This window comes from Natator depressus, chromosome 19 (assembly GCF_965152275.1).
Source record: "Natator depressus isolate rNatDep1 chromosome 19, rNatDep2.hap1, whole genome shotgun sequence".
Lineage (NCBI taxonomy): Eukaryota > Metazoa > Chordata > Testudines > Cheloniidae > Natator > Natator depressus.
In genome coordinates, this window is record NC_134252.1 from 5,038,888 (window position 1) to 5,058,136 (window position 19,249).

General features: G+C 46.5%; 1 protein-coding gene across 1 annotated transcript in view; it reads left to right on the forward strand.

Moving 5' to 3' along the window:
- Positions 1–19,249, forward strand: part of CSMD2 (CUB and Sushi multiple domains 2) — a 536,547-nt gene that overhangs the window by 419,809 nt on the left and 97,489 nt on the right. The window contains exons 34-40 of the mRNA XM_074934462.1: positions 898–1,101; positions 1,749–1,873; positions 7,351–7,447; positions 8,964–9,068; positions 15,996–16,114; positions 16,220–16,289; positions 18,972–19,088. Coding sequence (XP_074790563.1) covers positions 898–1,101; positions 1,749–1,873; positions 7,351–7,447; positions 8,964–9,068; positions 15,996–16,114; positions 16,220–16,289; positions 18,972–19,088 — 837 coding nt within the window. The remainder of the gene's footprint in view (positions 1–897; positions 1,102–1,748; positions 1,874–7,350; positions 7,448–8,963; positions 9,069–15,995; positions 16,115–16,219; positions 16,290–18,971; positions 19,089–19,249) is intronic.

Genomic DNA, 19,249 nt, shown 5'->3' on the forward strand with positions numbered 1-19,249 from the left:
CAAGCTTGACTCTGTGACAGATGATGACTTTACCCAAAGAGCACAAAATATTGAGGTTACTCCCAGTCCCAAAGGAGCAGTCACTTATCTCAGGTCAATTTGCACCTTCGATCTCACACCAAAGACAACGCTTGTAGCCAATCCTGTAATAAACTAGCTGAAGATTTAGTCAGTAGGAAAAAGAAATGAGTTATTTTAGAGGTTAAAACAGATAAATATGCACACACAAATGAGTTGCTGTCTTAAGTTTCAGGCGGTGAAAGAGTTGCTGAAATATGCCAGTTCTATATGTCCATTAGGGCTAACCCAGGTTAATCCTGGGGATCTCTTGCTTAAGTTTAGGAATCTTTGTCCCTTAGAGTCCAAACATCATAAAAAGACCCTAATTCCTTCTGGTCAGGGAGTCCAAGCTGATGAGATGAGCACTTCTGCACCTAACCTCTTCATGGGTGGGTGGGAGGAGAAATTGACAAAGTTTTTGTTCCACAGTGGCCCATTTGGATTCAGTAGTCCTTCCTAGTGGCCAGGAGATAACACCTTCTGGAGGAATCCAGCAGTTTGCATTAGTTGAAGATTTTTTTCCCCCTGTTTGGTGAATTACATAGTTTCAGAAGAAACGTTTCACAGCTATAGAGCGAACACTTGAGAATTACCTTATAGCATGGGATACAGGTATTATAAGTAGGACTAATACAAGCAGCATCCTACAAGCATGCCATCGAGTCTAAGCACATTCTTATAACACTAATATTTATTTTAGCTATACTAATCCACAGGCGAACCAAACTGGCTTCCAGCTAAGCACTACTCTGTGTTCAGACAGCCCCGGGGCCTTGGCATGAGCTGGCTCTGGGTCTCCTAGCATCACACTAACATTTCCTCCCTCTGTGTTCAAAGCGGTTCCTCGCACCAGTGCCACACAATGCAGCTCCGTGCCGGAACCCCGCTACGGGAGGAGGATTGGCAGTGATTTCTCGGTTGGGGCCGTTGTCCGATTCGAGTGCAGTGCCGGATATGCTCTCCAGGGCTCCCGGAGTATTGAATGCCTAACTATGCCGGGAGCGTTAGCTCAGTGGAATGTCTCCGTGCCTACCTGTCTTGGTTTGTAAACCTAGTTCAGTGGGGGATAAAAGGGGAAGCAAGGTTCTCTGCATGCCTAGCTCTTTGTATTCCTTGTCGGAAAGCCCTATAGAAAGTCATGGAAAACCATTCCCTTTCTCTAGGGGTTTTTTAACGGAATATTGAATTCTATGGGAAGGTTACAATCACCTATAGAGAGGATATCATTCTCTACTAAGGACTCTGCTCCTGCTCGCCGGGTGTGCCAGTGTAGTGCCCAGCACAACTGGCCTAAGTGGGAGGGTATAAGTGGCATTATGCCACCTTTCTTACCACCCTTCACAATGCTGGTGGCTGAACCAGGCCCTGCTGTAAATTAGACCAGCCTTAAGGCTGCTCTAACTTGTGCCCAAAGATCATGGTTTCCAGAAGATCTGTCCACTGATCCGGATTGCTGAAATGTGGTGCACTCCTTCCCCATCCCCACCAACCCCCGATTTGGGGCCAAGATCAGGTTTCCATTGTGCTGTACTGTCAGGAACAGTGTTGCCACCCTGATGGTTTTATTTGCAAATCACTTTCTTAAGTAATCCCCCAATCTCAGGTACTTTTCTGCCCGTACCCAGTGAAGTGTTGGTATTAAAGCTGAGCTCGCACACATTCAAGTTCTCATTTGCTTTTTTTTTCAGTACCTTGTGGTGGAAACTTGACCGAGCGTAAAGGCACCATCCTTTCCCCTGGCTTCCCTGAGCCCTACCTGAATAGCCTCAATTGCGTGTGGAAGATAACCGTCCCTGAAGGAGCAGGAATACAGGTACCGTATTAAACAGCTATCACTGCAGCATGATATTGAGAGACGGAACATACTGTATCTAGTGCACTTGTAGAGGTCAAGTACCATCAAGTCGCTGCTACTCAGAAGAAGGAGATCAGTGGAAAGCGTCATTCTTTTCTGGAATCAGACATTCATTTTCACCAAGGCTGCCCAAGGTGGGTGAGATTTCAGTGGGAGGATTACTACATGGGGAAGTTGGCCGGCAGAACTACAGAGGGATAATTAAACTGCTATAGCTATGCTAGTACAACTCTCTGTGTGGATGCTCTATTCTGGAATAAAAGTGAGTCTTTTTTGGTGTAGCTTACGTTGCCTAAAGCAGCCACGTGGTGCTTAATTATGCAGGTTTAAAGTCATGTAAACAATGTAAACCAAAATAAATCATTTTTAGTCTGGATTAGATTATCCGCACAGGCACTATACTGACATAGCTAGAGCGGTATAATTCTACCACTGTAGTTCTAGTGGTCAGTTTCTCCATGTAGTGTTTTGGTTTCTCTGGCACTTATCAGTCCTCCACAGAAAACCTGCCACAAACCTGAGGAGACTAAGAATTTAATTCATTCAAAAGACATCACAGAGAGCAGTCCCTTAGATAAAGTTCCCATCCTCACAGGAAGGTATCTAGCTACATGTTACACTGGCATCAATTGGTGCAGATAAGATGGATTCATTTAATAGGTTCATTCATTCCAAGAGTGTGATAATCGCTGGGCTTCTTTCTTCTTCTTTACACCATTTTGTCTGCAGGGGTTTTGTTTATTAAAAGCTCTTATTTTTCTATCAGGCAATAGGTTAATAGAGGGTTTTTCCTCTCTCTCTCTCTCTGCAGCAGTCATAGCTGTTGGCACACACAGTAAATGTATGTCTTATGACATGTTTGTTCTGACTTCAGGTACACTTTTATTACCCTGTCCCTACGTGCTGCAGATCTGTGTCTGACACGAAGCGACCAGGCTGCATTCTGATCTGTGTGACTCCAGTGTAAATCTGAAATGATTCCATTGACTTCAGTGGAGTTACTCCAGATCTACAGTCATGTCACTGAAATTAGTATCTTGCCTGACCATGGCCTGTCACATCAGTGACAGTTTGTTAACAGGCGGAATGGAGGGAATAAGTGCTCTGTGGCTTCTAATAGGGCTGTCACTGCTTCCAGACTGGCAAATTCCTGCTTCTTGTTTTGTATTTTAAGTCCAATTAACAGAATGTTTTGCAAAGCTGCAAAATGCATCACAGATTCCTTCCCACTCATCTGAAATGTTAGCCATTAATACAACCAAATTGCAAGAGGCTCCGTTTAAACATTTAAACAGTCGATGCATTTTGCAAAATGTTTGGGACTCACATTATCAAGAGGTGATAATTAATTCACAGATTTTTTTTAAAGTGACATCAATTGATTCTTCCTTCCACCACTTTTAATGCAAAGCTTCAGTGAGAATGTTCTCAGCATGTGTAGCCAATCATTGTTTTTACATTCCTACATTGGGTATGGAAGGAAGTGACTAATAATGTAGGCTTATGAATGAAATAACATGTATTTCATTCATAAGTGCTCTCCCCGTGATTTCGTCCTCCCATCATCATGATGCATCTAATAAACCTTCCCACAAACCATAGTGGGTAAAACTAGGAAAAGTAATATGAGGGAAATCAGTAAATGATCCAAAAGCCCTTTTTCCACTATGGGTTTATCTACAGGGGGACACTCAGGAAAGTTAAAGTGGATTAGTTAAACCTCACTAAACCCATGTGGACACTCTTATTCAAAATTAAAGTGGCCTTAATTCAGTTTATCTTAATTCACTCTGGAAGTAAAGTAACCTAAATTGAACAAATCCAGTTTAATCCTGAATACAAAATGTCCACACTGGAGTTTAATGTGATTTAAATAATCCAATTTAAATTCACCCCTTTCCTTAATTTGGATTAATTATCCTGAGTGTCCCTGTGTAGACAAGCCCTAAAGGTGACCTGCAAAGAGGAAAAAAAACAAATGCACATGAGAAACAAAAATCATCTTGCCTCTAAGTGTGCATCAAGTCAGTCATTTCCAAAAGTTTAACCATTTGGCATTCAATACCATGGTGATGTGTAGGGCCCTACCAAATTCACGGTTCATTCTGGTCAATTTCACAGTCCTAGTGTTTTAAAAATAGTAAATTTCATGATTTCAGCTATTTAAACCTGAAATGTCACGGGTGTTGTAATTGTAGGGATCCTGACCCAAAAAGGAGTTGTGGGAGGGTCGCAAGGTTATTGTCGGGGGTTTTGCGGTACTGCTACCCTTACTTCTGCACTGGCGGCAACGCTGCCTTCAGAGCTGGGCAGCTGGAGAGCGGTGGCTGCTGGCCGGGAGCCCAGCTCTGACGGCAGAGCCCCCACCAGCAGCAGCACAGAAGTAAGGGTGGCCTGGTAGGGTATTGCCACGCTTACTTCTGCGCTGCTGCGGCACTGCCTTCAGAGCTGGGTGCCTGGCCAACAGCCGTTGCCTTCCGGCTGCCCAGCTCTGAAGTCAGCACAGAAGTAATGGTGGCAATACCGGGACTCCCCCCCCTAAAATAACCTTGTAACCCCCTTGCAACTCCCTTTTGGGTTTGGACCACCAATTTGAGAAACGCCAGTCTCCCCCGTGACATTTGTTATAGTATAGGGTAAAAGCACACAAAAGACCAGATTTCACAGGGGGGAGACCAGATTTCACGGTCCGTGATGCATTTTTCATGGCCGTGAATTTGGTAGGGCCCTAGTGATGAGTCATCAGCAAGGGACTGGTCCTTCCCCTTCAGGACAGGCCTCTGCTACTTGAGCTAAAGAAATAATTCTGTTAGACTGGAGCAGCATTCCTGTCCATGCCAGTCTTCTGAGGGGGCCACAGTGCATTTACGGTATGAATGGGGACATGGATGATGGATAGATCCACAGCCCCCTCAGTTTTACCCAGGAAGATGCACACAGAACAAGGGGCAGAGATGCGAATCTAGGTGATGTGACCCCTTCTGCTGAGGAGGCTGGTGTTGATTTGTCATTCTTTTTCTCTGCTGGAAGTTTGTCAGCTGAAGAAAAGTTTGCAAGAGCCACTGGGCTTCGACAGGTGGAACATGTCACCAATGAAGTCTGCCTCCGGGAGCTGTCAAGAAAAGGGATGCACTAAAGGCAGAACAAGAGCGATCACTTTGTGTTTGACCCACATAGAAGCAAAGCCGGCATCTAGTTATGCTTAGGCACCCCAAGACACTCTCTGCACTGAGGTGGACCACAATGTAACCAGAACCACTTAGCCCTGAGCACCTTATGTGCCCCACCCCCCAATTACCTCCTTTTGTGTGTGACATGTTCAGAGTTAATAGATACTAATTTAAGTATCAGTTTACCCCCGTTTTGTACAACAATTAAAGGTTACACAACTGTAAATCAGAGGAGGAGGCGAACCGAAAGCTTTCTTAGCAGCAGTGAGTCACCGGCAGGGGTTTTTATGTAATCAATGCACCAGCTTGCACTTCTGCCATGAATTATTCATTCTGGGAGCAAACCTTCGTGTGAATTAATTTCTATACATGGCAGAAAATAGATGCAACTCCCTCATGAATCCACATCAGTCTAGAATTAGAACCTTTAAAATGTTTATGGCTTTATAAACACAAATAAAGGAATTTTAAGAAAGCAAAGGAAACCCACTTTCCTTTGTAAAAACATAAGTAATAATTGGGGTGCAATTATGCAGGCTGACAGGTATTGACTCTGTCAGTGTGATAGGTAATGACTCCACAGGGGTCATTAGTATTCCAGCTAGATAGACGCCCTTAGTTTAAAAAAAATAAGGCCACAAAGTTATTTTATCATTCAGAGTAAATCAACCAGGAAAACAGGTTAAAATGCCAGAAATAATGGTTTGATTTTTTTTAAAACGACTTTGCATTATCAGCCAAAAGGAACTCAGGCATTTGGACTGGATTTGTAAATGCAGAACACGGGCATTTTAGAGGAAATGGGGGTGTTTTCATAGGATTTTTCCAGATGGGCGGGGGTGGGAGGGATGTCTGGGAGTCTGTGTGATTATATATAAATCAGGATTTGTCGTGTCTAAAAGTACCTGCAAGTGCTTAGTCCTGCAAATTGTCTCCTGTTGAGCTCAGTGCTTAAAAGAGTAATTTCATTGAATTTAACGGGACTTCTGCTGATCATAAGCACTGGGATTGGTAAGAAGTATTTACATCATCCAAGTGAACAGCAGCAATAAGTATATGCAAGAGCTCTGGAAATGAGAGCGATTCCATCTAGCCAGCTAAAATGCCCAAATGAGGGTACAAAATTCCGTGGAGTTAGGCCCTAGATAAATGGTGTGATTTTTGTCAGGGGCTTAGCAACCACAGCCCCCGTAGATTTGAATGGCAGTTGTGGGCACACAATTCCGCACTTTTGAAGATCCAGGCCTCTTGTATAGGAGCCTAAATATGGGTTTAGGTGCCTAACTTTAGGCCCCCACTTTTGAAAATTGTAGCCATGGGGTAAGCGTTAAGCCGGGGACTGTCAAAGAATGCTACGGTGCCCCACTGCCTTTGACTTTCAGTGGGAGGTGGGCCCTTAACTCTCTTAGGCTGCCTTGAAAATGCCAACCTAGAAGCACAGAGCAACTTGTTGCTCCAGCACTTTGAATTCCTTGTCCCCAGAAATACTGTTAGAATCTGTCTGAAAAGGCATCAAGAGAAAAAAAAAATCCGCTGGTAATTACTGGAAGTGTTCTTGCTGAAGAATAGGAGCTATTTCAGAATGCAAATACCGTATCACCAGCTGTAACGATTTTATTTATTTGGTGATTTTTGAAGCCCCTGCTCCTGAAGTCATGTGATTACATAAGAATCTCAGTTTTCATTTTTAAAGTAAATTTCCAGCACTTCTAGTTGTAGGGAAAAGCTTGAGTGCACCCAAAAGGCTCAGAAACCGAAGGAAAATATGAAGAACCCCCAATTAGAAATAATCATCATCATATCATGAATCTCAAGACATTCTCATGATTTCTGATCATGGAGCATTGGCATTACTGTACATGGGAGCATCTTCCTTCTGAAAACATCATGTTTTAGTGTGAAAACCTACAGAACTCTGCAGGAATTTTGCCAAATTGAAGGAAGGGACCAGATCCTCAGCTGGTGTAAATCAGCTTCTGAAGTCAAAGGAGATGTGCCAGGTTGCACCAGCTGATGATCAGGCCCAGCATGTGGACTGATGGTTTCCGGTTTTGCTGTAATAATTTCACCCAGCGCACTCAGTGACATTCTGAGACTGTAGTTCTGTTACCTTTGGTAATGCATCATCACAGGCAGAATGACAGTGAGATCAAACCACAGGACACATTGTTATCTTTATTAATGGCTCTGTGGTTGGTATTATTTTTGCCTATTAACAACATAGGTACGAAGTGAATGATATTCTTTTCTTTTTTAATGTTTCAGATTCAAGTGGTCAGTTTTGTTACTGAGCAGAACTGGGATTCCCTGGAAGTGTTTGATGGAGGGGATAATACTGTCACCATGCTGGGAAGTTTTTCTGGTAGGTGGCTATTTAAAGTCCTATTTGCAGTGTTCAGCAAAGCCCTTAAGCAACAGCTTAATTTCCATTGAGTTCAACTGGACGTCAACACCTGCTTAAAAGATAAGCACATGCTTAAATGCTTTACAGACTCGGGACAAATTTAAGCATCTGCTTAAATGGGACAAGTGTGCTTTGCTGAATTGAGGCCTTGGGCTATGGTTGGCTTCAGAAGATGCCAGCAGAGAACCTTAAACATGGCACTGGCTGGTCACCTTTGTAGTGTTATTAGGTTGGTAACAGCAGTACCATGTCATCTTAGGGAAAATGGAGGAACATGGTCTAGTAAGTAGGACCTGGGAGTCTGGACTCTTGACTCTTACGCTCCAGTGATGGGACTGACCTGTCACTTGGTGACTTTGAAAAGGTCAGTTAGTATCGCTGAGTGTGTCCACACTAGAGAGCGTCGTACCCATTTTCCAGCAATGCTCCAGTGGTGCAGTAGCAATAGTGTCAACGCTAGTGTCGGGCATAGGTGTTTGTACCACCCTGCTTGTGCAAACCTGCTGTAAATCCTGCCTGCACTAGCACTCTCACCATTGCTAGCATTCCTGAGCTGCACCATTGCTGGGTGCAAATGGTTGTGCTGTAGATAAGGCCTCTGTGTCTCATTTTTACTCATCTGTAAAATGGGTACAGTACTGTGGCACTTTCCCTAAACTGCTCTACCAACCCAGTGCTTATACATTGTAAAGTCTGAGATTGCCGCCACCTTTGTTAACAGTGAAAACAGGAAAAAGAGAACATCACAACTAACTCAAGCTTTCTCTCTAGACTTGGTTGCTACTATGGTTTCTCCCTCGGTACCACTCAGCCATCACCCTAGATCCTCTCATCCCAGAGAATGAGATTACCTTACATCCAAGTGGGGGTAACAAGTCACCTGCATCACTGAGCCACCAGAACCCTTTTAACCCTTTCCCTGAAAATCAACACCTGGGTGCAGAGTTTCTGGCAAAAACTTGCCGGTGGTTATTCACAGCATTGTGAGATTTAATTGATTAATATTTTTAATGCTTTGAGATCCTCAGATGAAAGGTTCTGGGTCAGATTCATAAAGAGCAGCGGCCACTTCATCCAGGGCTGTGCTCAGTCCCACATATCAGATAGAAACACTTGGACCTGCTACTTTAATAGCTAACAGACTTGGGGCAGCCCTGGCTTCCCCAGCGACTCAAGCTCTGTTCGCACTCATCCTCATCACCAAATTGACCTCTCAATCCCTCAGTCCGGCTGCTCTCTGGCTGATAAGACTTTACGTGATGAAATGTGTCTCTAGGCTTTGGAAACGTCTTTTCCGACAGGCCTTGGCTATTCCTCTGCTGTACTCATTAGACCTGTTCAAACTGAGCGGGGCCGTTAAATTAAAGGACTTTCTGTTCTCAGATTCTTCTCAGATTTATGCAGCAAATCTCGGACTATAAAGGGGAGGAGAAAAAACACCTTTCAGTACCATACATCCGTCCTCTTTTCCCAGGTACAACGGTGCCTGCTTTGTTGAACAGCACTTCGAACCAGCTCTATCTGCATTTCTACTCGGATATCAGCGTGTCTGCTGCAGGATTTCACTTGGAATACAAAAGTAAGCGCAGCTCCCAGATGGGTTCCTGGAACAGCACATGCTCAAGCTTTGATCCTGCAGGTCCTAGCATGGTGTGTAAGGTGGTGACAATTCAGTGCAAGTGGAGGCTACATAAGGTGGGTGGTGCAAGTGAGGTTAAGTGCTAGGTTTTGACCCGGTGCTCAAATGCCATCCATGCCTGCTCTCTTACAGTCAAGTGCACAGAGTGTAAAAGAGGTACTCATGTGGGCATAGAATGGACATGGCCGAGGAGATATTTTCATACATGTGATCCTCGTCCTGCTCCTGATGCGCTTAGCTGTGACAAACCCGGTTTAGCGTCGCCTCTCTTACAAGGCAGGAGTAATTTGGCAGCCTGCAGGTTAATAGATCGGGGTCCCCTGCACTTCCTATCCTGCTCGGCACTTTATCCCTTGCACTTACACACACACTATACTCTGCTGCTGCACAGTGTCAGTCCCCCAGTGCATGAATGTGTGTGGTGAGCCTACGTGCACAGCTGTCCTCCCACCTTGACTTCCTCCTTGTGCCAGGATGCAAAGATTGTTGCTGTGGGCACTGCTGTGTAACAGCACCTGGCCCTATGTGGAATGAAAGAATAGAAATGAACATGGGCTTGCGACAGTGTCTGTCTTAACCCACCTCCCATCCCAATGAACTTTGTGAAGCAACAAGGTAGATGCTGGCAACGCCGCGATGGTGTAGGTGAATATGGCAGGGGCATGCTCATTAATGACTTTCACAGCCTCGGACATCAGACCTGGGAGGCTTATTAGCATGAACTGAATAGAAAGCCCTGAGGAAGACCTTCCTGCCAAAGCAGCTGCTACCCCAGGCAATCTACAGAGTGTCCCATTGCTAATCTCCCAGTCTTTACTGGAAAGATTCAAGTGTTGGTGCATCCCCAATCGCTGTTAAAGGGCCTGACCACTAGGGATCTGGCGGTAACACATCAACCAGGCGTGACGTAGGTTCGCTTCCCATTCTTGGACCTCCATTCCAGGAGGATATGGGAGCATCACATGGGTTTGGACAGGGAGCATGGATCCATCCATATGAAAGGGGGCCTGGATCGTGTGTATCTCTGCAGGACGTTGCATCTGACTAGAGTGGGGGTGGTAGGGATTCTCATTAAAGAGAACAGGCAGGTTTTGATCATGAAGCCAAGGCTTTGTTCTTCCTGCTGCCTGTACTTTGATTTCTCATCTATGACCAGACCTGGTCAATCCAGAAAAGCTACAGCAGGCAGCCGTGCAGAGGTGGTTGCTTTTACCTCTCCAGCAGGACAGCAGTGGGCGTATGAATGACAGCTAGAGCAAAAGTCCAGCAACGTAGGAGCTGTAGGTAGCAGAATGATCGCTGTTATGAAATTGAAGGTATCTGTAACAGCAGTGGAAGCAAGCAGGCTTGTGCATTTACAGTGGAAGTCTGCAACAACCAATCCAGGGCATTCTCCGCTCCCTACATGCGTGGAGGTTAGTGTACAGAGATATTCCCACTCTCTGACTCATGCCCGAATCGGTATCAGCAGCACTGAGCTGATGAGAGATGTGCTGGGACTATTGTCTCCTTTAATGGAATCTTCCTGTGGGCGATGTGAACATAATTGTTTCTTGCTGGACACCCTGTTTTCACAGGTGCTCACAAACATATGACTCTCGCCTTCAGATCTCGAGCCAACAGATTGTGGGGATTTCTCTCCCCAAAGCCGCAGATAGATTTCAACCGTCTTTCATTTGCAAAATGTCCACAAAATGGCATACGGTCCTGTGCTGTACAGGTGCCTATCTGTAGAGACTCTGCGCCCTTGAGAAATGTCTGCTTGCACCAGACTTTCCAGGTTGCTTCTGTTTATGCATCAGAAGCCTGTGTGTGCTAATGGTTAAAGCAAAACTGCAGGAGAGGAGGAGGGCTTGGGAGAGGCTAGGACCCTGGAGTGGGACTCAGGAGATGGAGGTTATGAACTTGCATAAGTCTCTTCCCCTTTCTGTGTCTCCTCCCACCTTTTGTCTGTTTAGTGTGTAAGCTCTTCAGGACAGGAGCCGCCTCTTACCATGTGTGTTTGCAGCACACCACACAGTGGGGCCTTGATTTCATGGGGACCTCTAGGCACTACTGCAAAGCACATAAATGATTCTTGATTTTATTTGCATTGTGGCAGCACCTAGAGGCCCCAGATCAGGTGGGTCAGGGCCCCATTGTGCTGTTTGCTGCACACACAGATAATAAAAAGACAATCCCTGCCCCAAACAGCTTACCGTCTGAATAGATTCTCCTTGGAGCCACGCCACTGGCTTGCTCCGTGGTTGGGATCCCAAGGGATCCATGTAGTGGCCCAGGAGTCCTGCAGCTCTGTCCGTGACTTGTTATGCGGGCTGGTCACTTGATTTCTCTGTGTTTCAGCTCCCCACCTGTAAAATGGGAGTGACAGTTTGCTGTGAGGATCAGTTAATATGCGTAGTGCATGTTGAAATTGTTTGAGATCTTCCTTTGGGGCCAATCCCTTGTGCCAGCGTGGGAGCTTTGACACCCACTGGGAACAGAGCCGGCCCTGTGTTGCCTGGTGTTTGGCACAGTATAATGCTTCGCTGTTTCTGCTTTCTTGTTATGGGTAGGTAGTAGGGCTGTTTATTTCTCCCTCCATGTGGTGGTGATCTGTAGCGTATTCCTCGCCAGTGTCTTGGCCAACACTGTGCTCCAGGAAGCTTGGTTACTGTGTCGGGAACCGCTCCTCTGTTCAGAGCACAGCCAGAGGTGGAACCCAGAGCGGCAGATGCTTCAGTGAACTGTTAACCACACCAAGAGCAGGTTGAGATGGGCTGGGCAAGTGTGAGCATTCAAGATGGGTTCCTAGATGGTAGCTTATAAAAGAAGATTACCTCCGTATTGCATTCCATTGCTGAGACTCTAAGCTCTTTGGAGCAGGGACCTGGCTTTCTGTTCTGTGTTTGAACAGTGCCGAGCTCTAGGGGGCCTGCTCCATCAGGGTGGCTCTTAGGCACTACAGTAATACAAATAATAAGACGTATTATCCGGCTGCAGTTCCTACCCAGATTCTCTCTCTCTCACCTGGAGACTGTTTGGTGTCGGAGCTTTGCTCTGTCCACAACCTGGCTCCCATCGTCTAACCCAGATGGCAGCTCCCACTCAGCCAGCCAAGCTGGAGAGCTCAGTGCCACCTGCTCCCGTCAAGAGGGCCCTGGCCTCAGCAGTTTTGGAGTGGAGATGTGAAGGTCCAGGTTGGCCCCAAGGCTGCCTTCTGTGTCTTAGGTCTCTGGCAAAACCGCGGTTGTGCCCAAAAGCTGTGCCAGGCCCTTCCTGGCCCGGCTACAATTGCCCAGGGAGGGGTAAATGGGGCAGCCTCCAAGCTCCCAGCACGTCCTCTCACCATTCTTCCGTCCCTGACCAACATGGTGCACTACAGAAGCTTCCATAGTAACCGCAGAAGGGTCCAGCATGTCCTGCCGTCTCCTCCACCCTCACCCCCATTTCCTGCTGCTTCCCTTAGTCCCCAAGGTCATGCACGGATGTTCCCTCTCCCGCTTGTCCTCCTCCATGTTCTCTCCTTGAAGCCCAATGTTCCTCTTGTTTACGGCTTGCCTGTCCGCAAAAGACGCTGTCTCTGGGTCTGTGAAAGTGAGACCTGCCACGCAGTCAGCTGCCCGGGGCTTGTCATCCCCTCTGGGCTGGTGTCTCTGCTGCGGAGTGGCAAGGAGCCTGGGAAGGAGGGTGCAAAGGATGCTCCCCGGCACGATGAGAAAGGGGCTGGGCAGGCATGCTTTGACATTGAGACAGCGGTGTGAGGCATCTGCTGGGCCACCAGCCCACCTGGCAGATCTGCATCCCATCTGTTTCTTCCTCTCTCCATCCAGCCCATTGTTCCCAGCAGTGTACACATCTTTAGCCAGATGCCTCTATCTCTCTCTCTCTCCATTCAGCCTGGGAGCACCCCTTGGTGAATGCTGCCACACAGGGACAGGGAAGAGGCTTGGGTGGGTCAGCAGATGAGCGACTTGTTGTGGAATACATTAGACTCCCACATGTGCCCTCTCCTTCTCCAGGGCAGGTCACCCTGGTGCTTCCTAGCACTTGTTTGATTATTGAGGGAGACCGTCAGAACTCTGTGGGGATCCCAGGCCCCCCTCATTGCACTTCCAACCCCTCCTCCATGCCTACCAACTCACTTGCAGGCATGTGTTAATCCAGCCAGTCACCACCAAGTTCAGCCGTGGTTATTCCCAGCAATAGGACAGCATGTCGCCAGGTGTGCCCATATCCCATGACTTTCTTCCCACCGGACTTTTTGTTTCTTTACTTGAGGAGACTTGCTTGTAGAGAGAACCTGCATTCTTTGGGACTGCTGTGACCAGCTGGCCAGGAACAGTCAAACCTGACCCATCAGGCGCATCCTCGGGTGGTGGTGGTGAGATTGGAGGCATGATTAGAAAGGGTGGGTTTGACAGCTTTGGTAGCCCAAGAGAGGTTGGTCATTTGCTATGAAGACTCCTGGGTTCTGACCTGTTTTCTTCTGCTGTGAGACCTTGAGTCATTTCACCACCCTCTGCCTCAGTTTTCCCTTCTGTGAAACAGGGATAAGAGCACCTCGCTCCTAATGGGTTCATTAGTAAAGCAGTACATTAGTGTGAGGTACAACAGCGAGAATGCCAGCAACTCCATGAAGTCCAGCAACGATATGGCTATTGCCATTGAAGGCACCCAGATGCTACGGTGATGGTCAGCAGTATAAAACCCTGAGATGGATAGATAATCATGGTTCTCAGCTGAGGCATTGGCTGAACTATACTGGGTGCCCCATTTTGGGGTCAGGTTTCCAGGCTGGGACAGGAAGTTTCCAGCTTGTATACTTAGGAACACCAGAAGGAAGCAGCGTGAGGTGAGCTCATACGTAGTGTTTCTTCCACCTCTCCCCCAATCTGATCCCTTGAGAAATTGCCCTTATCTCCACATGCCCAAAAACCAGAGGGAAATTAGTGGACTTTAGCACCAAGGATGACTCGGTCGCCCACTGTTCTGTGTGAAAAGTTATTGAAATCTGCTCTCTCTACTCCCTGAAGGTCAGGAGATACAGCCACACATATGGCCATGCGTGTTTTCTTGCCAGAAAGCATGACTCTGATATCAGAAGGGGAGTTGCCATCAAACCCATGTCAAAGTTATTTCTTTTTTTTTCCCCTTTCTAGTTCAGCCTCCAGATTGTAGAGTTGAAGCAGAACTTTAGCCCTTGGAATGATGCTGAAGGTTATCTTTTAGTGACAGCTGTTAGTGTGGAGAGTGAGGGAGGTTCTGGCAGACAGCTGAGTTATGGTGAGCTATGAGGTGAGCTGAGGTGACTGCAAACTACTGTCTTAGTTTTATCTCCATGTGGCGCCATGGAAGTGGGAGACGGGGGAATACATAAAGAGGCGAGCGCCTCACTGGACATATGACCTCTGGGGTTGCTAATCCTGTTTGCAGTGGGCCTCCTTCTCATTGTAACTGTAGCCTGGAAGGAAACGGGATTGAGTAAAATCTTCATGGAATATTCAATTTAGACACTATCAGAGACCCAGATCTGTTACTGTTACCTGTCTCAAATGATAAATTCATTCCATAATGAAAGAGAGAGGGGGGGAGGGGGCAGAGAGAGAAGGGGAAAATGGGATTGTGCTGTCTCTGTCCCCAAAAAGGGTAAATTACATACGAGAAAAAGAATGGACTCTTTGTACTACAAGCGTGACTCAAATAAACTGGAGTTTGTCAAGCAACGGACAACTGGGATTGGCTCCCTCCTCTTACAAATCAGGCAACATCCGATACAAAACGATGTACAGCAACATGAATACAAACACGATTTAACATTCTCAAGGGGGCTTTCGTTGCCTCAGTGCTTTGCTTTTCTACTTTTGGTTACTTTAAAGACTGATGTATTGTTGCTTATGTATAATACAGCAATTATTACACTGCTGACTAGCCCTGAGTCAGTGAGGTCTGATCAGTAGCATTCATGCCTGTCAACCAGAAGGTTACATCTTACTTATTCATATCTGACAAATACTCTCCCCAAGGGAAGTGTTGGGAGCCTGCTCTTGCAAGACGAATAAAATTGGACTGCATAAAGCACTAGAGAATAGAGCGTGGGGAACTATTAAGATACCAGAGAAAGCTGCCAAGGCCAGGAGTGTAAATGAGATGCTGGAGGATGGAGAAAGGCAATTAGGGTGGTGTTAGGAAGACGGGCACCATGGCATGGGCATACAGATCAGGTTAGGTGGCAAGAGAAAGTCGCACGGGATGCTGCACAAACTTCATTCTAGGGATCCATCTTTCTTGCTGATGGCCCTTGGGAAGAGATGTTGGCAGGTAAAAGTGTTCCCAGCCCAGAGGTACAGGGATTGTGTAGAGGAGGGTTTAGAACCAGGACCAATGGGGTAAAATGGAAGACGGGTGAATTTGAGGTGACTATCAGGAGGAAATACGACAGTGGGAACTTCTGTTAGACCCTGCAATGGTCTCCCATTGGAAGTGGTGGAAGCCCCATCACTAGAGGCATTCAAAGCTGGACTGGGCAAAGCATGCCATGATACACTGTTCTTCGGGGGGATTTCATAGGGAGATGGAGATGGCAAAATGGAGTTTCCCCATCTGATTTCTATGGGGGAGGTCATTAGCAACCATTGAAGGGACACAGTGAGTTAAGCTTCAGATTCCCCTGTGTGGTTTATGCCCATTTCTGGCAGCACACACTCAGTTGCATTGAATCTTTCTCAGTGTTTGCTCCTGTGGTCTATCTCCCCTGTGTTTGTTGTGTGTCTGTAAGTATGATGTCCTTGTCCCATTGAGACCCAAGGGTCTTCCTTCTCTGCCTTTGCCATAGTTCACATTCCCCTCTCTCTTTGAGCGTTCAATTTCACTCTTTCTTTTTCACAGCCGTCGGCCTGTCCAGCTGTCCAGAACCCGCAGTGCCTGGGAATGGCCTGAAGATCGGAGAGAGGTACTTGGTTAATGATGTCATCTCCTTTCAGTGTGAGCCAGGCTATGCACTCCAGGTACTATACACTTGCAAATCCAGAAGCTTTTTGTTTTCTGGACTTCAACATTGCTGTGAAACAAAGAAACCCCAAATCTCCTGAACATCTTATTTATTTTTTTAGGGGCACTCACACATTTCCTGCATGCCAGGGACCGTCCGGCGCTGGAATTATCCACCTCCACTTTGCATCGGTAGGATTCGTGCCACAGCTTAGTTGCTTCTGTATGGTGCCCTCTTAAAATGTGGGGGAATAAGCGTGGGTGAAAAGGGAAGGACTGGTAGCACTGGGACTGGTGTCCAAAACAACAACAAAACCTGGTTTGGTTTGATTCATGAAACCGCCATCCATGAATCTACATCACAGAACCATCACTCCTGTAGAGGGAGAGCCATTTCCCCAACCTGTGATTCAGTGGTGTTCACCCTGCAGGAAAAGAAGAATGTTAAAGAACCAGACCCTCACCATGCTTCGTTCACCATTCTCACCTAGGGTGATGACCTGGGGAAAGGTGATGGTGAGTGGCCAGCAGCGTGAAAGGTGGTGGACCTTAGGGCTCATCCTGCTCCTGTTGAGGAGAACAAGTGTCAGGCTATTGATACACGGCAGGAGCAGATACGGCAGAAAAAGAGGCATGAAGGCAGCTTGCAGGACATTTTGGGTTATTTTAAGGCAATATTTTGCTTTTTAACAACTCTAGATGTTTAATATTCATATTCTGCACTTTATGACTTTGCGAGAGAGACATTTATGCATTTAATAGCGTTAGTTAGTTAACAGTTATTTCAGGCCCCTGCTGCTCCAGCTCACATCATTTAGCTTTAAAGTAATTATAATAGCTGCTGGCTCTTTTATCTGATGATCTACAGGCCAGAAATAAATAGAGAGATACTTACAGCAGAAATAAGTGAGCGGATGGGACTCCTGCCAATGGGAGCTGCTTAGAAAGGAGCCAGAACCCCTTTGGCTCAGCATTATAGTCAAGGAATTCAGGCGCTGGGAACAGGGTCTGCAGCCATGGGGACGTCCAAGATTAATGCAAGAACAAAAAAATCTTACATTATCATTACTATGATGTATTTCTGTTGGCATAGCACCGAGGAGTTCAGTCATGGACCAAGACCCTGTTGTAGACATTAGTGTCTGTACAGTGCCTAGCACAACGGGGCCCTGGTCCATGACTGAGGCTTCTAGGCGTTACCACAATGCAAATAATACTGGTGTTTGAGCCAGATTGTCCCTTTAGTGTAGTGCTGGAAAGTTACGTCTGTGTGTCCATCCCTATACTTGCCTGTCTACCTACCTACCTACCTCCCCACTTCTCTTCTCCTCCAAATCCCAGTGATGTCACTGGGGGGCGACCGCTTTGCAGGACCCGGTCACTGCTGTTTTAATAAAGGAACACAGTGTGCGTCTGGGGTTGGGTTGTTCAAGCCCAGGAGTCTAAAGCTGGATCCATATTGAAGCACCTTACATAAGGGTACATCTCCACAGCCAGTGACAGCCCACAACAGCAAGCCTCTGAGCCCAAGTCAAGAGACTTGGGCTTGCGCTTACCGCACTCAACACAGCTGCGGAGACAGCCCTTCTAAGTTGCAGCTCCATCTCTGAAGCCCACCCCCTGCCTAGACTTCAGGGTCCAAGCTCCAGCCCAAGCCGCTGTGTCTACACCGCTGTTTTTAGTGTGGTATCCTGAGCCCCATGAGCCTGAGTGTGTCGATTCGGGCTCAGAGGTTCGCTGCCGCAGGCTGTGTCGACCTGGTTTTCGAAGATGCTGAGCACCTGCACCTGCTTGAGTGAAAATCAAGCAACTTAGCAACTTTTTTCAGAGTGTGTGCGTGTGTGTGTGTGTGTGTGTGTGTGTGTGAAATTCTATGTGTGTGTGCCAAGCATCTCCCAAGTATGACAATTTTCACCTCACTGTAAAACCAGAGATTGGATTCTTCGTCATTCTCTCATTTCCAGACATTATACAAAAGCCCCCAAAGCACTGGAGAAAACATATTAATTCCCTGGCAAGGTTTGCTGGCTGCTGTCTGTTTATTTAATCCAGATGTTTTCCTTTTACATAATTTAAGAGCAATTATGTTAAACAGACCTCAAGGGGGGTGGAAACCCTTACAAGAGAAGCATTGTCAGACGTGAGCATGCATAGTGAGATGCTGGACAAAGGGAAATCTGTACCTTCAGTGTCAGATTGGATTAGGGATATGAGTGCATGTTATTGGAACATATTACAAGAGTAACGCAGAGGTCAGTCAGATAAGATGATGTCTTGAGTTGAAATTTAATCTGTCTTCTTGTTTGTTTTGATGTTTGTGCATTGGCCTTTGTAGAGGTTTCATTTGAGCCAACTGCGTATGCAAATTGTTCTGTATTTATAATTGTCCAGAGTTTGCTAAATATCATACCAACTGTTCCATCTTGATTTGGATCAAGCGGAGGCATTCAGAATCACCATAAGGGGCTAGACAGATAGATTTCTTCTTAGCTGTATTTTGTGTCTTATTTAAGGAAATGAAATCGTTACCACCCACAGGCCCCATTGGGTTTGATACTGCACATACACATGGTAATAGGTGCCCCCTGCTTCTAACACCTTACAACAATGCTGTGACCAGAGCTGCTCAGAGGTATTGATCCAGTCACAGGATCAGAGCTTTAATAGGTCAGACACAGAGGGCAGGAAAAAGATACAACATACTAGGGCGGTGATCAGGGTGATGCTTGGCAAATATCATGTTATCTCTGTGGTGAATTTTTCTTTTCTTTTCCATAAAATAAACTGATGGCGGTGGCTGTCTCCCTGTGTAAATGGTAAGTGACCTTTCCCCAGATCCTTTCCATTAACATCAGGCCCCTGTCGATCTTACAGCCCAATGTGGTGGGACCGCAGAAGAGATGGAAGGAGTGATCTTGAGCCCTGGGTTCCCAGGAAACTACCCCAGTAACATGGACTGCAGCTGGAGGATCTCCCTGCCTGTAGGGTTCGGTAAGGCTGCCAGTTCTTCAGATGAACACTGTTGCTTCTGGGTGCCTATTTCTGCTTGTGGCCTAAGTGATGGTAGACACTCAGGGGTTAATCTGGAAGGTCTCACTGCACCTGCAAATACAGCTGATTCTCTGGGTCACTTCTGAGTTTTCTGGACTGAA